This window comes from Triticum aestivum, chromosome 3D, assembly GCF_018294505.1.
Source record: "Triticum aestivum cultivar Chinese Spring chromosome 3D, IWGSC CS RefSeq v2.1, whole genome shotgun sequence".
Classification (NCBI taxonomy): Eukaryota; Viridiplantae; Streptophyta; class Magnoliopsida; order Poales; family Poaceae; genus Triticum; species Triticum aestivum.
Genome location: NC_057802.1, coordinates 511376723 through 511394777, shown reverse-complemented (window position 1 = coordinate 511394777; position 18055 = coordinate 511376723). Strand labels below are relative to the sequence as shown.

The following is an 18055-nucleotide window of genomic DNA, read 5'->3' as shown; positions in this document are numbered from 1 at the left end:
TGTGATATAGACCTTTATTATGCAGTCTGTCCCTTTTATTTCTTCCACATCACAAGATCGTATAAAGCTTATTTCCTCCACACCAATCAATCATACATATTTAGAGAGCAATTTTTATTGCTTGCACCGATGACAACTTACTTGAAGGATCTTACTCAATCCATAGGTAGATATGGTGGACTCTCATGGCAAAACTGGTTTAAGGGTATTTGGAAGCACAAGTAGTATCTCTACTTGGTGCAAAGAATTTGGCTAGCATGAGGGGGAAAGGCAAGCTCAACATGTTGGATGATCCATGACAATATACTTTATCTCCGATATAAGAAAACATAACCCATTACGTTGTCTTCCTTGCCCAACATCAACTCTTTAGCATGTCATATTTTAATGAGTGCTCCCAATCATAAAAGATGTCCCAGATAGTATATTTATATATGAAACCTCTTTTTTTATTACTTCCTATTAATTGCAACGATGACCAAAACTATGTTTGTCAACTCTCAACAACTTTTAATCATCATACTCTTTCGATGTGAAGTCATTACTCTCCATAAGATCAGTATGATCTCTTTGTTTCTTTTTATTCTTTTTCCCTTTTCTTTTATTCCCTCAAGATCATAGCAAGATAATCAAGCCCTTGACTCAACACTAATCTTTATTATATAACTCACGGACTCGATTACATAAAGGGATCATAAGGCAAAACTCAAAACTAAATTATACCATAAACTTTATTCTACTTTATCAAGATACTACTAAAAGGATCGAACTAAGAAAAACGGTAAAGATAGAGATGTGATGGTGATACGATACCGGGGCACCTCCCCCAAGCTTGGCAGTTGCCAAGGGGAGTGCCCATGCCCATATTATTATATCTCCTTTGCTGGTGAAGAACATGGTGGTGATGAAGGGTAGTGGCACATGGAGCGTAAGAGGTCCTCCAACTTGCGGATAATGCCCTTGAGTGCAACGATATGCTCCTTCAACAAAATATTTTCACGTGTGAGATACTTGTTTTGTATACGAGCTAACTCAATCATCTTGAAAGCTTCGATCTCAGTTGGGGTAAGAAGATTGTGATCAAGTTGAAGGATGTCTTCTGTTGCCGGAACTTGGTCCTCCATGGCCTTCTTGATCCCTTCATCCTTGTTGATCTCCATGGGTTCTTCCCTCTTCAGCTCTATCTTCATTAGCCAAGCATCATTGTCACCATTGTTGGAGGAGGGGGACGACATGATGCCTGGCCTTGACAACCCTGACAGAAAACAGCTCGAAACAAGAACAGAGGACAATTGCGTGATACGGTGGTCAAAACCTTCGGGAGACTATATAATGAATTTTTATCGACCAAAATACGTATCGTGCAAGTAAACGGAGTCCGGAGAGCACACGAGGTGCCCACGAGGCAGGGGGCGCGCCCAGGGAGGTAGGGCGCGCCCTCCACCCTCGTGGGGCCCTCGTGACCTTCCCTGACTGCTTCTTATTTTTCTATTTTTCTAAATATTCCAAAAATGAGAAAAATTGCCATTAGAACTGTTTTGGAGTCGGTTTACTTACCGTACCACATACCTATTCCTTTTCTGAGTTTGAAACGTTCCGGAAAGTGTCCCTTATGTATTCCTCCGGGGTTACGGTTTCAATAACATTGGTTTCAACATTTATGGGATTACCTGAGATATAATGTTTGATTCTTTGACCGTTCACCACCTTCGGATTTGTGCCCTCAAAGTTGTTGATTTTATGGCACCGGAACGATAGACCTCCTCGATAACGTAAGGACCTTCCCATTTAGAGAGAAGTTTTCCTGCAAAAAATCTTAAACGAGAGTTGTATAATAATACATAATCACCCACATTAAACTCACGCTTTTGTATCCTTTTGTCATGCCATCTTTTAACTTTTTCTTTAAAAAAATTGGCGTTCTCCATTCATCAAGTGAGCTAATGTCAAATAACCTCTTCTCACCGGCAAGTTTGAAATCATAATTGAGCTCTTTAATAGCCCAATAAGCCTTATGTTCTAGTTCGAGAGGCAAGTGACATGCTTTTCCATAAACCATTTTATACGGAGACATACCCATAGGATTTTTATATGCAGTTCTATAGGCCCATAATGCATCATCAAGTTTCTTGGACCAATTCTTTCTAGATCTATTAATAGTCTTTTGCAAAATTAATTTGGGTTCTCTATTACTCCATTCTACTTGACCACTAGACTATGGATGATAAGGAGATGCAATTCTATGATTAACATCATACTTAGCAAGAATTTTACGGAAAGCACCATGAATAAAATGTGAACCACCATCAGTCATTAAATATCTAGGGACTCCAAACCTTGGAAAAATAACTTCTTTAAGCATCTTAATAGAGGTGTTATGATCAGCACTACTAGTTGGAATAGCTTCTACCCACTTAGTAACGTAATCAACAACAACTAAAATATGTGTATATCCATTAGAGGCAGGGAAGGGTCCCATATAATCAAAGCCCCAAACGTCAAATGGTTCAATAACAAGTGAATAATTCATAGGCATTTCTTGACGTCTACTAATATTACCAATTCTTTGACATTCATCACAAGATAGGACAAACTTACGGGCATCCTTGAAGAGAGTAGGCCAATAAAAACCGGATTGCAATACCTTATGTGCAGTTCTATCTCCAGCGTGGTGTCCTCCATAAGCCTCGGAGTGACACTTGCGTAGGATTTGTTCCTGTTCATGCTCAGGTACACAACGTCTAGTAACACCATCTACTCCTCCTTTATAAAGATGTGGGTCATCCCAAAAGTAATGTCTCAAATCATAGAAAAACTTTTTCTTTTGCTGGTATGTGAAACTAGGTGGTATAAATTTAGCAATAATGTAATTAGCATAATCCGCATACCATGGAGCAGTATGAGCAGCATTTATGACATTTAATTGTTCATCAAGAAAGCTATCATCAATAGGTAGTGGTTCATCAAGCACGTTTTCTAACCTAGACAAGTTATCTGCGACGGGGTTCTCAGCTCCCTTTCTATCAATAATATGCAAATCAAATTCTTGTAGCAAGAGAACCCATCTAATAAGTCTAGGTTTAGCATCTTTCTTTTCCATAAGATATTTAATAGCATCATGATCAGTGTGAATAGTTACTTTAGAATCAACAATATAAGGTCTGAACTTATCACAAGCAAATACAAGTGCTAAGAATTCTTTTTCAGTAGTAGCATAATTTCTCTGGGCATTGTCTAGAGTTTTACTAGCATATTGAATAACATTTAATTTCTTACCAAATCTTTGCCCTAGAACAGCACCTACAGCATAATCACTAGCATCACACATAATTTCAAAGGGTAAATTGCAATCAGGTGGCTGAACAATAGGTGCAGAGATCAATGCTTTCTTAAGTATTTCAAATGCGTCTACACAATCATCATCGAAGACAAATGGTATATCTTTTTGTAATAAATTAGTCAGAGGCCGTGAAATTTTTGAGAAGTCCTTAATGAATCTCCTATAAAATCTGGCGTGACCAAGGAAACTTCTTGTACCTTTGATGTCCTTGGGACATGGCATCTTTTCAATAGCATCAACTTTAGCTTTATCAACTTCAATGCCCCTTTCAGAAATTTTATGCCCCATTAACCATAAAGTGGCACTTGTCCCAATTCAAGACAAGATTAGTTTCTTCACATCTCTACAAAACTCGATCAAGGTTGCTTAAGTAATCATCAAAAGAGGATCCATAAACACAGAAATCATCCATGAAAACCTCACAAATCTTTTCACAGAAGTCAGAGAATATAGCCATCATGCATCTTTGAAAGGTAGCAGGTGCATTACACGAACCAAAAGGCATACGTCTATAAGCAAAAGTACCAAAAGGGCAAGTAAATGTGGTCTTTGCTTGATCATCAGCTGACACAGGTATTTGAGAGAAACCAGAATAACCATGTAGAAAGCAAAAATGTGTATGTTTGGATAATCTTTCTAGCATTTGATCAATAAAAGGTAAGGGATAATGATCTTTTTTAGTAGCTTTATTTAATTTGCGGAAATCAATTACCATCTTATAACCTGTAATAATTCTTTGCGGAATCAATTCAACTTTATCATTAGGAACGACAGTAATACCTCCCTTCTTAGGGACACAATGGACATGACTTACCCACTGACTATCAGAACCGGGATAGATTATACCTGCCTCAAGGAGCTTTAGTATTTCCTTTCTTACCACTTCATTCATTTTAGGATTCAGCCGTCGTTGATGATCAATAACTGGTTTGGCATCTTTCTCCAAATTTATTTTGTGTTGACATAGAGTGGGACTAATGCCCTCAAGATCATCAAGAGTATATCCAATAGCAGCACGGTGCTTCTTCAGAGTTTTCAATAATTTTTCTTCCTCCTTCTCTGAAAGGTTAGCACTAATAATAACAGGATATATCTTCTTTTCATCAAGGTAAGCATATTTAAGAGTATCAGGCAATGGTTTAAGCTCAAACATGGGATCACCCTTGGGTGGAGGAGGATCCCCTAAGATTTCAACAGGCAAGTTGTGTTTCAGAATAGGACCCTGTTTAAAGAACACTTCATCTATTTCCCTTCTTTGCTTCATAAACATATCATTTTCATGGTCTAGCAAATATTGTTCTAAAGGATCATTAGGAGGTACGGCAATAGAAGCAAGACCAATAATTTCATCTTTACTAGGCAATTCCTCTTCACGGTGTTGTCTACGAAATTTAGAGAAATTAAACTCATGAGAGATATCACCTAGACCAATAGTGACAACATCCTTTTCGCAGTCTATCTTAGCATTAACAGTGTTTAAGAAGGGTCTACCAAATATAATGGGACAAAAGCTATCTTGTGGAGAACCAAGAACAAGAAAATCAGCAGGATATTTAGTTTTCCCACACAAGAGTTCAACGTCTCTAATAATTCCAATTGGTGATATAGTATCTCTATTGGCAAGCTTAATAGTGACATCAATATCTTCTAACTCAGCAGGTGCAATATCATGCATAATTTCTTTGTATAAGTCAATAGGTATTGCACTAGCACTAGCACCCATATCACATAAGCCATGATAACAATGATCTCCTATTTTAACAAAAATAACAGGCATGCCTACCACAGGTCTATGTTTATCTTTAGCACAAGGTTTAGCAATTCTAGCAGTCTCATTACAGAAATAAATAACATGCCCATCAATATTATCAGCCAAGAGATCTTTAACCATAGCAATATTAGGTTCAACTTTAACTTGCTCAGGAGGTGTATAAGTTCTAATATTGCTTTTACGAACCACAGTCGAAGCTTTAGCATGATCCTTTATCCTAACAGGAAAATGTGGTTTCTCAACATAAGCAGTAGGGACAATAGGATCATTATAAGTGATAGTTTTTTCTTCAACTTTAATAGGTGCATCCACTTTTACTACTATGGGAGGATGATATTTAAACCACTTCTCCTTAGGGAGATCAACATGAGTAGCAAAAGATTCACAAAAGGAAGCTACTATGTCAGAGTCAAGTCCATATTTAGTGCTAAATTTACGGAAAACTTCGGTATCCATAAAAGATTTAACACAATCAAACTTAGGTGTCATACCTGACTCCTTACCTTCGTCGAGATCCCAATCTTGAGAGTTGTGTTTAATTATTTCCAATAAATCCCATTTGAATTCAATAGTCTTCATCATAAAAGAGCCAGCACAAGAAGTATCGAGCATGGTGCGATTGTTATTAGAAAGCCGAGCATAAAAAAATTTGAATAATCATTTCTCTTGAGAGCTCATGATTGGGGCATGAATATAACATTGATTTAAACCTCCCCCAAGCTTGAGCGATGCTTTCTCCTTCGCGAGGCCAAAAATTATATATATAATTGCGATCAGGATGAACAAGATGCATAGGATAAAACTTCTGATGAAATTCCAATTTCAATCGTTTGTAGTTCCATGACCCCATATCATCGCATAGCCTATACCATGTCAATGCATCTCCCTTCAAAGATAAAGGGAAGACCTTCTTCTTGATAACATCATCGGGCATACCTGCGAGCTTAAATAATCCACAAACTTCATCCACATATATTAGGTGCTCATCAGGATGTAATATTCCATCTCCTGCAAAAGGATTAGCTAGCAGTTTTTCTACCATACCCGAAGGAATTTCAAAGTATACATTTTCATTTTCAGTAGGTTGAGGAGCAACTCTTTGCTCTACTGGTCGGGGTGAAGATACCCCGAACAAGCCCCTCAGAGGATTACTTTCCATAGTAACAAGTGACAGCAAATTTCAGCTCACTATATAAATTTTTCCTTACCAAATTCCACCTACCAAAGGCGCTTCACTCCCCGGCAACGGCGCCAGAAAAGAGTCTTGATGACCCACTAGTATAGAGGATCTATCGTAGTTCTTTCGAGAAGTAAGAGTGTCGAACCCAACGAGGAGCAGAAGGAAATGATAAGCGGTTTTCAGCAAGGTATTCTCTGCAAGCACTGAAATTATAGGTAACAGATAGTTTTGTGATAAGATAATTTGTAACGAGCAACAAGTAACAAAAGTAAATAAAGTGCAGCAAGGTGGCCCAATCCTTTTTGTAGCAAAGGACAAGCCTGGACAAACTCTTATATAAAGAAAAGCGCTCCCGAGGACACATGGGAATTATCGTCAAGCTAGTTTTCATCACGTTCATATGATTTGCGTTCGGTACTTTGATAATTTGATATGTGCGTGGACCAGTGCTTGGGTGCTGTTCTTACTTGGACAAGCATCCCACTTATGATTAACTCCTATTGCAAGCATCCGCAACTACAAATGAAGTATTAAGGTAAACCTAACCATAGCATGAAACATATGGATCCAAATCAGCCCCTTACGAAGCAACGCATAAACTAGGGTTTAAGCTTCTGTCACTCTAGCAACCCATCATGTACTTATTACTTCCCAATGCCTTCCTCTAGGCCCAAATAATGGTGAACTGTCATGTAGTCGACATTCACATAACACCACTAGAGGAAAGACAACATACATCTCATCAAAATATCGAACGAATACCAAATTCACATGACTACTAATAGCAAGACTTCTCCCATGTCCTCAGGAACAAACGTAACTACTCACAAAGCATATTCATGTTCATAATCAGAGGAGTATTGATATGCATAAAGGATCTGAACATATGATCTTCCACCAAATAAACCAACTAGCATCAACTACATGGAGTAATCAACACTACTACCAACCTACAGGTACCAATCCCAGACTTGGAGACAAGAATTGGATACAAGAGATGAACTAGGGTTTGAGAGGAGATGGTGCGGGTGAAGATGTTGATGGAGATTGGCCCTCTCCCGGTGAGAGGAGCTTTGGTGATGATGATGGCGATGATTCCCCCCTCCCGGAGGGAAGTGTCCCCGGCAGAACAGCTCTGCCAGAGCCCTAGATTGGTTCCACCAAGGTTCCGCCTTGTGGCGGCGGAGTCTCGTCCCGAAAGCTTGCTTGTGATTTTTCTCAGACGAAAGACTGCATATAGCAGAAGATGGGCACTGGAGGGCCAACAGGGGGCCCACGAGGCAGGGGGCGCGCCCATGGGGGTAGGGCGCGCCCCCACCCTCGTGGCCAGGGTGTGGGCCCCATCTGGTATTTCTTCCACTCAGTATTTTTTATTATTTCCAAAAACAACTTCCGTGGAGTTTCAGGACTTTTGGAGTTGAGCAGAATAGGTCTCTAATATTTGCTCCTTTTCCAGTCCAGAATTCCAGCTATCGGCATTCTCCCTCCTTATGTAAACCTTGTAAAATAAGAGAGAATAGGCATAAGTATTGTGACATAATGTGTGATAACAGCCCATAATGCAATAAATATCGATATAAAAGCATGATGCAAAATGGACGTATCAATGGCTGGGTAGGAACGGAGAAACAACGTCATCATCATGTTCATGGGGAGGCAACGAAATGCGTCGTGTTCATCGGGAGGCAACGGAACGCATGGGAGCCAACCGGCTTGGACGGAACAGCCGATGGAAACGAGGCCTGGCGTACCGTAGAACGGAGGAAACGGCCTTGTGTTCGACCGGCCACGTTCAAAACGGGATCCTGTTCACTGGGAGGGGTCTGGCGTATTGCAAAACGGAGGAAACGGACCGCCTACGGTCGAAATGGGGGTCCTGTTGATCGGGAGGGGTGTGGCGTACCGCAAAACAGAGGAAACGGACTTATGTTGGAGCACTACGGTCGAAACGGGGGTCCTGTTCATCGGGAGGGTTGTGGCGTACCGCAAAACGGGACTCCGCGGGATACTGTTCATCTCCACCGTCAACCCCCTCCAGCCTCCACAGGCTACTGTTCATCCATCGTTGACCTCCTCCAGCCTCCACATGCAACTGTTCATCCACGGGCTCGTGTTCATCCAGCCTCGACCGTGCGCTACTCCACCGGCTACTGTTCAACCAGCCCTCTCCACGGGCTCCTGTTCAACCACCCCTCCACGGGCTACTGTTCATCCAACCCTCCACCGTCTACTGTTCATCCTGCCCTCCACGGGGTGGTCCTGTTCATCCTACCCTCCACGGGGTCCTGTTCATCCAGCCCCAACCGCCTCGAACGATCGGGGTCCTGTTCATCCAGAGGCAACGCCACGGGGTCCTGTTCATCCACCCCCACCGGGAACTGTTCATCCAAACCCCCCCAGCAATGCTCACTGTTCATCCAGAGGCAGCATCGATCGGCTTCAGTTAGCAGCAGTAGCGAAGGAATCGCTCGATCGGGTTCAGTTAACAGCCATCGATCGATCGCTCGGGTTCAGTAACGCGTAGCCTGCAGTGCAATCGCTCGGGTTCAGTTAGAGCCCAACGCCTCGCTCGGCTTCAGTTAGAGCCCAACGCCTCGCACCCACGCACGTGCGTGTATGAGAGAAACGCGCATCGCTCGGCCCCGACCACCCACCGTAACCGGGAACACCCCGATATTTTCCTCACCCTCGCTTCTACCATGGTTTTTTCCGTCATGGACGGCCCAAAGAATGTCATGCAGCTGCGTCTCCGGCCCGCCCAGGACGAAAAGCCCATTTTCTGTCATGATATTTTGTCATAGAAGTAGGAGCCCACCACATCTATGATGATACCGGGTTTTGTCACAATTATCGTCATAGAAGTGTCATAAGTATGACAGAAAAGATTTTCGTTCGGCCCAAAATGTCACGGATGTGTGTTTTTTTTGTAGTGTTTGATCCTGAATTAATCCAAGTGCCTAGTATGACCAGGGGAAGCACTGTCTTTGCTCTTGACAAAGTTTTAGATGTCTCTCTCATAAGTCTTAGTTTTTCTAGCCTCATAAATCGGTGATGTGATGCATCAGCGCATGAAGTTCTACCACTATTTTCTCTTTGGTGTTGAGTTTTGTTGACTGTTTACTTGCTTGGAGTGGGATAGTGAGCTAGTCAATCTTTCTTCCTTGTACTAGCTATTCACCCATTCAGTAGGACCGACGGAATTAATTAGCTGAAGAAAAAGTATGTGCTCCAGTGGAGGGGTTGCCCCTTTTAAGAGCCGTGCCCCTTCAACTATTGCAGGTAGTGGCTTCTGCTTTGGATCAACTGGTGAGTTTCTGAAGCCCCTCATCTTGTGTATGAAGTATTGCATGAAATCAACAAATCATTCGTAACAAGTACATGGGATCCAAAGCTATCTCTCAAGTTTATTGGAGACCTGGCGATTCACATTTTTAGAGTGGGGTGATGAAGGCTAAGGATTTTTTTTCCAATTGGAACATTCTCGGTTAGGGAAGGTTAACAAGTCCGATTCTGGGAGGACACCTGGCTAGGGACCACCTCTCTCAATGTGCAATACCCCAGCTTGTACAGGATTGTCATGTTGGAAAATGGCTACGTCAGTACCTGCTTGACCGGTTCTCACGGCGGCTCCCTCCATCTCGCCACTACGCACGCATAGCTCGCGTTGGTTACGCACGTCACCCCCGAGTGGCGCTCGTGCCCGTTCTACTATCATTTGTATATAATGTACCCTTGTGAGATGAATGAATACAACAGTGAACATTATCACTAAACAACTTGGTTATCAGAGCCTCTTTCCTAGATCCATGAACACCGACGACTCCTCCTCCTCTTCCGGCGATCTCACGGGCACCACTCCCCTCTCCCCCGATCCGGCACTCACTTCCCCCCATACCTCCTACCACAATTCCGGTGCCAACCTCACCCGAGCTCATCGCTCCCGTCGCCACCGCTCCACCCGCCGCGACCTCCTCCGCCATGAGACTGCTTCCTCCCCCGGTTCTTCCCGATGCTGCGGCTTCCTCCTCCGCCGCCTTCCCCTCCATCCACTCTCTCCACAACATCGGAAGCCTCATCACCTTCAAGCTGGATGTCCAGTCCGGCAGTTACTCCAAGTGGCGTGAGCTCTGGCACTGCGTTCTCACCTTGTACGCCTTCCAACACCACATCACCCACTACTCCAACCCAGACCAGCAGTCTCCCGCATGGCGCCATACTGGTCTCACCCTTGTCCTGCTGCTCTACTCCACCATCACCGACGGTCTCTACGAGGTCATCCGTGGCGAGGCGAACACCGCCTTCGTCGCCTGGGACAAGCTCCGAGAGTTCTTCCTCGCGAACCAGCCCGCTCAGGCGGTCCACCTCTCCGCCGAGTTTCGCGCCCTCACCAAAGGTGACCTGCGCATGGCGGAGTACTGCGCTCGCCTCAAGGCATTGGCCGACACCCTCGCGGACGTTGAGGAGCCCGTCACCGACCAGACACTGACGTTGCAGCTGCTACGAGGGCTGTCCCGCCCGTACAAGGTGATCGCCACTGTCTTGCCCATGCAGAACCCCTTCCTGTCTGTTGAACGTGACGTATTTGTACTTCTAATTCTATCTTCTCTAGCCTTGTATAGTTGACTCCTAGAGATATGATAGGCTTAGTTTTCTTGTCACGCAAGACATCTCTTGTATATATTGTGACCTACTCCATGGAATACAATTGAGTTGCACCGCATATTCTCTCTACATGGTATCAGTTTTACCGTGATCCTCTCTCGCTTCCGCACCAGCAGCTGTCGCACCCTCCCGTAGCCACTGCTGCCGCCATCTCCAAGCCCTAAATGCCACCGCCACCACTACCTCTCCAGTAGCCACCGCCGCCTCCTTCCACCCCAACAACCCTACGCCGCCGCCGCCGCTACCTCTACCGTAGCCGCCGCCGCTACCTCCTTCCACCCCAAAACCCTACGCCACCGCTGCCCTTCTTCCTGCAGCCGCCGCTACCCCCTTCTCCCCAAAACCCGAGCGCCACTGTCGCTGCCCTTCTACAAGTGCCGCTGCCCCCTTCCCTGCGTCACCACCCAAACCCTAAGCCACCACTATGTCCCGCTCCAAGGCCGACCCATCCGACGCCAGTTCCTTCGCCGGTGCCATTTTCACCTCCGACCGCCTCAACGAGCTTCACATCAAAGACCACGTACCCGTCATCCTCAACCTCGACTCGCCATCGTACAACGCGTGGCGCATATACTTTGCACTGCTGTTCCGCTCTTACCGTCTCATCGAGCATGTTGACGGGAGCGTCACTTTCACGACATGAAGGACGATGACAAGTGGCTGGCTATGGATGCCTGCATCATCAAGTGGCTCTTCCTCACCATCTTCGGCAGCCTCTTCAACATGGTGAACTCCCGCGACCCGTCGGCGTACGCTATGTGGACGCGGCTGTGTGACCTCTTCCTTGACAATCAACTCCAATGCCGCGTCTTCCTTCAAGGGGAGTTCTTCACTATGCAGCAAAACGATCTTTCGATCGATGAGTACTGCACGCAGCTGAAGGTCCTCACCGACGAGCTACGCGACGTCGGCATGAACATCGACGACTCCGTCCTCCTCACCAACCTCCTTTGGGGCCTCCACCCCGACCTCGGCCAGTCCGCCGCCAACCTCTCCCTCGTCACGTCGACGTACGCCAAGGCGGTCACTTACCTTCGCATGGAGGAGAAGCGACTTCGTCACTCCGCTCGGCAGGCGACCCACGCCGCGCTCCACGTCGGCCTCGCCTCCGGCACCGGCGCGCCTCCCGCCCCGGCCGCCCCACGTGCTCCTGCTCCGACCCTGCCTCCCGTGCCCGCCCCCTCCGGTGGCCGCAAGAAGAAGGGCCGCGGGGGTCGAGCCGGCAACTCCAAGATCGTGCAGCGCCCGCCTGCGAACACCGGGGTCGCTCCTCCTCCACCGTGGTTGTCGGTACAATCCCTGGACGGGTGTTGTACATGCGTACTCCATGCCCGTCCCTCGCCCTCCTGCTCCGGGCATCCTCGGTCCACGGCCGGCCTCTCATCAGGCACTGCTGACCACGCCTACCCCCGGACCCGCGACATATGGTGGTGCTGCGCCCTACGGCGGTCCAGCGGCATATGGTTCCCCTCCGGCTTAAGGCGCGTATGGCGGAACCCACGGCGGTGTCTGGGATCCCGCCCTCCTCTCCGCTCTTCATGCCGCACCCTCGCCGAGCAACTACAACGGAGGTGGAGATTGGTATATGGACACCGGTGCTGCCGCTCACATGGCTTCCAACCCCGGTATCCTCTCCCGCGCCTCTCCCTATCCCTTCAACTCTCGCATCATGGTTGGTGATGGTTCGTCCCTTACCATCACCCATCATGCTTCTTGCTCCCTCCCGTTTCCCTCCTCTTCTTTTACTCTTAATAATGTGCTTATTTCGCCATCCTTTATAAAAAACCTATGCTCCGTTCGTACTCTTACTCGTGAAAATCCTGTCACTGTTGAGTTTGACGCTCTTGGTTTCTCTGTCAAGGATGCTCGCTCCCGGAGGGTTCTGCACTGATGTGATTCCCCCGACGATGTCTACCCATGCGGTCCTATGACGAGTGGCGGTCCGGTTGCTCTTCATGCCGACATCTCGCTTTGGCACGCTCGATTTGGTCATCCCGGCGCCAATGCTCTTCATAAAATTTTGAGCACATTTCCCTTTTCAAGTAATAAATCCGTGGCACATACTTGTCATGCTTGCCGCGTCAGAAAACACGTTCGTTTGCCGTTTCCTTCATCTACATCAATAGCTACTTTTCCCTTTGATGTTATTCATTGTGATGTTTGGACATCTCCGGTGCCTACCAACTTGGGTTTATCATATTATCTCGTGATCTTAGATGATTTTTCTTCCTTCGCTTGGACTTTTCTGGTACGCCGTAAATCCGATGTCGCCTCCACTCTCCACTCATTTTATGCTTATGTCCGCACCCACTTTCATCGCACCATTGCGCACCTTCAAACGGATAACGGAAAGGAATTTGATAACCTCACCATTCGACATCTTCTCTCCACTCATGGCACCATTTTTTGTCTTACATGTCCATATACATCCCAACAAAACGGTCGTGCCGAACGTGTTCTTCGCACCCTCAATGAGAGTGTTCGTGCGTTGCTCTTCCATGCACACATGCCGCACGCTTTTGGCCAGATGCTCTCGCCACCGCCACTCTCCTTCTCAACATCCGGCCGTGCAAACCACGATGGAGCTATACACCTCATCACCTTCTGTTCGGGTCTCCTCCTTCCTATGACAATCTCCACGTCTTCGGTTGCTTGTGTTACCCCAACATCACTGCCACCGCTCCACATAAACTTGTGCCGCGGTCTCTTTCATGTGTCTTTCTTGGCTATCAAACCAACACCAAAGGATTTCGCTGCTACGACCCGGTCTCTCGCCGTGTCTTCGTCTCACTGCACGTTTACTTTGATGAGGTTGCTTTTCCTTTTCAGCAGGTTACTACCACAGCGGCGCCATCCTCGGATCCTTCCCCTCGACGACCTCGCGGAGACCTTGCGCTCCCTTCGCCGCGCATGCATGCATCTTCCGCGAGGCCTTCGGCTCCCTCGGCGAGGCCTCCTCTGTTGGCTCAGGCAGAGCCGGCCTCGCTCCTGGAGGCTTTGGTGCCAGCTTCTGCTGGCCTGGCAGCGTCCTCAGGAGGCGTCTCGGCCGGGTTACCGGCTGCCTCTCTGACTCTCCCGTCCGCGCCCACGTTGGCTGTGGCCTCTCCCGCCGGCTCACCATCGGCCTCTGCGGTCTCACTCGCGGACACGTCTGCGCCACCCGCGGCCTCGCCCGCGGACTCGTCTATGCCACCCGCGGCCTCGCCCGCGGCTTCCTCTCCGCCACCCGTGGCCCCACCTGCGGCCTCGTCTCTGTCACCCACGGCCACGCCGGTGGCTCCTTCACTGTTGCCTGCGGTCTCGCCTGCAGCCTCAGCCGCGGCCTCGTCGCCCGCGGTTTTTCCCGCGGCCTAGTCGCCCGTGGTTTTTCCCACGGCCTCATCGCCCGCGGTGTTTCCTCTGGCCTCCTCCTCATCCTCTCCCGCAATAGAGGTTGCGCCTCCACCTCGACGTCGGGCTCGGGCCCCGCCTCTGCCGCCTCATCACTCCATGGAGCCGCGCGCTAAAGACGAGATACATCAACCAAACCCATGCTATCACAATCTCAGCGTCACGGTGATCTCTCCAGTACCGCGCTTGGTGCGCTCTGCATTGAGTGATCCGCACTGGCTTGCGGCTATGCGCGCTGAGTATGATGCCCTCATTGCCAACCGGACTTGGAAATTGGTTCCTCGTCCACCCGGTGCCAACATCATCACCGGCAAGTGGGTGTTTCAGCATAAGCTTCTCCCCCATGGCTCTCTGGACAGGTACAAGGCTCGTTGGGTTGTTCGCGGCTTTGCACAACGTGCCGGTGATGACTTCTTGGAGACCTTCTCTCTGGTCGTTAAACCCGCTATGATTCGTGTGGTTCTTCAGCTTGCCGCCTCACGTCACTGGCATGTTCATCAGCTCGACATCAACAATGCTTTTCTATACGGTCATCTCCAGGAGCGTGTTCTCTGCCAGCAGCCTACTAGATTTGTTGATCCTACCCGACCTGATGATGTCTGCCTGCTATCACGGTACCTCTATGGTCTGAAACAGGCGCCTCGTGCGTGGTATCAACGTATCGCAGCATTTCTCACCGCTCTTGGTTTTTGCAGCACCACCTCCGACACATCGCTATTTGTGCTTCATCGAGCTGATCATGTCGCCATGCTTCTTCTGTATGTTGATGACATCATCATCACCGCCTCTCGCACGGATTTACTTCGTGACATCATTGGTCGCCTCGGTTCTGAGTTTCGGCTGAAGGACTTGGGCGCATTGCACTTCTTCCTCGGCATTAATATGTGACGTGATTCCTCCGGATTTTTTCTTCATCAAGGACAGTATGCTCTTGATCTCTTGGATCGTGCTGGCATGAAAAATTGCAAACCTGCTGCTACTCCTGCCGAGGCCAAGCCGAAGCTCTCTGCCACTGATGGACAGCCTGCCACTGATGCCGCTCTCTACCGTAGTATTGTTGGTGCTCTTCAGTACCTCACGCTCACCAGACCAGACATTCATTTTGCCATGCAGCAAGTTTGCTTGCATATGCACTCGCCTCATGATGTTCACTGGTCTCTGGTCAAGCGCATTCTCCGGTACATTCTCAGCGCACCGACCTTTGGTCTTCATCTTCGTGCCTCCGCCTCCACTGAGCCGTATGCCTACACTGATGTGGATTGGGCCGGTTGTCCTGACACTCGTCGCTCTACGTCGGGCTATTGTGTCTTCTTTGGCGATTCGCTCATCTCATGGTCCTCTAAGCGGCAGCCCACTGTCTCCCACTCGAGTGCTAAGACCGAGTATCGTGCCGTCGCCAACGTCATTGCCGAGACATGTTGGCTACGTCAACTACTTGGCGAACTTCGGGTTTCAATCCCGAAAGCTAGGGTGGTCTTTTGTGATAATGTTTTGGCCACCTACCTCGTGGCAAACCCGGTGCAGCATAAGCGCACCAAGCACATTGAACATGATGTTCACTTCGTTCGCGAGAAGGTTCTGTTGGGTCAGCTCCGGGTTCTTCATGTACCGACCACCCAACAGTTCGCCGACATTATGACCAAAGGGCTCTCAACCGCTGCATTCCAGGAGTTCCGTTCCAGTCTTTGCATCGCCGACGCTGACACTTCAACTGCGGGGGGTGTTGGACGTGACGTATTTTTACTTCTAATCCTATCTTCTCTAGCCTTCTATAGTTGACTCCTAGAGATATGGTAGGGTTAGTTTTCTTGTCACGCAAGACATCTCTTGTATATATTGTGACCTACGCCATGGAATACAATTGAGTTGCACCGCATATTCTCTCTACACTGTCGTTCAACCAGGCCCGCTCACGGCTTCTGCTCGAGGAGATCCAGCAGGACGCCCGCGATCGTTCGGACGACTCCACCGCGCTCACCATCGGCCTCGGCGGCGGCGGTTTCTCATCTGGCGTCGGCTCCTTGTCTGGCGACCGCGGCTACCGTGGCAAGGCCCCGGCGGACCGTCAGGAAATTATGTAAACTCGCAAGAAGGCTCAATTTTTTTCTGCCAGGAAATGATGTAAACTCCCTCTACTTTCTTCAATGGAAATTTCTACCAAGACCAAAGACTCTCGACGACGCTGGGTCGCTCTTTCTACTGTGTGCCTTCTTGCCATACCCATGAATTCATGATATGATGGCAACACACCGCCTAACAGAGCCTGTTGGATCAGGCTAGAGCGATCATGATTCAGACTGAGACTGGTTGTGCTTTTAAAGTTTTGTACGGTAGAAGATACACTAGGCTTATCGTATGTCATTGTCGGTCCACCCCGGAGTAGCACCACATCAGTCCTAGTGTTCTTTGCCAAATGTCAAGTGAAAAGGTAATTTATAAGTACCAAGTCTTGGCTTTATCATATACTAATCCAAATGCCTACTAGCAAGGATAAGGAGAAGCACTGCCTTTGTTGTTTCAAAAAAAAGAAGCACTGCCTTTACTCTCCACAATGTTTTACCTGCCTGTCACATATGTCTTCATAAATGGATGATTTGGTGACATCAGGTTCACAAGTGATACACTTGTATTTTTCTCTCGGTGGTGAGTGGGCACTGATGATGTCTAATTCTTTCTTCCCTTTATACTTGTGGCAAATCCTTCGAAGTCAATAAGACTTCAGAGTTTGGCAGAAGAAAAGGCTATGCTCCAGTGGAGGGATTCTCGGTTTTAAAAGGGCAGCACACGTTCATGTACTACGGACGGTGGCTTCTGATTTGCTTGGGTCAACCGGTGAGTTTTCTGAAGCACGCAATGTTGTCTATTTCTTGTTTTTTTCAAGTACAATGTTCAAGTATTCTTACACAAGTTTTATCAGGTGACGCTGGAATTGACAAGCTGCAAGATTTGGCCGAGCAGTTGTTTATTTTTACTACACGTTTGTGATGGCGGATGATAACAAGTTCCTCCTTTTGTTTTTCCTCTTGAGCAGCTCATCGTTGTGTTTTGGTTCTGAACATGATATCCCGTGCCTCAAGTCTGTACAACAATCGGTGATTGATACCGACGGTGTACTCGAATCCACATGGAACTTTGGAAGTGAAACCGACGGTTTCATATGCCAATTTACTGGTGTGGAGTGCCGGCACCCCGACGAGAATAGGGTTCTCTCTCTGCGACTTGACAACCTAGGACTTGAAGGCCCATTTCCTCAGGGTCCTCAATATTGTTCAAGCATGACGGGACTGGACCTATCGAATAATAGTTTTTTAGGACCAGTCCCTACCGACATTTCATGGAAGCTGCAGCAGCTGACATCTCTGGATCTTTCGTACAATAGCTTTTCGGGATCAATCCCACAGAGTATGTCAAATATGATATATCTGAATCTCCTCAACCTTCAGCATAACCAACTCAGCGGTCAAATTCCGCCATAGTTGGACTTGCTTACTCGGCTGGCCACATTCAATGTTGCGGAGAACTTGTTATCAGGGCCTATTCCTCGTTCACTAGTAGTTTTTCCAACTTCGAACTTTGATTGTAACCAAGGGCTTTGTGACTCACCATTGGATGACTGCTCCAGGAAGAGATGGAGGCCTATACGAATCAATGACCAGTCGAGCATCGGAGCGGCTGTCGGATTCGTCGTGGGGTTCGTGGTGGCCTTCTACTT

The 18055-nt window shown here is 47.5% G+C and overlaps 1 protein-coding gene across 1 annotated transcript; it reads left to right on the top strand.

The window, feature by feature from the left end:
• The first annotated feature begins 17327 nt into the window (after positions 1 to 17327).
• LOC123075133 (probably inactive leucine-rich repeat receptor-like protein kinase At5g48380) lies at positions 17328 to 17819 on the top strand. Its single transcript, XM_044497806.1, has one exon. The coding sequence runs from the start codon at positions 17328 to 17330 to the stop codon at positions 17817 to 17819; it is 492 nt and encodes a 163-aa protein (XP_044353741.1).
• Positions 17820 to 18055: the final 236 nt, after the last annotated feature.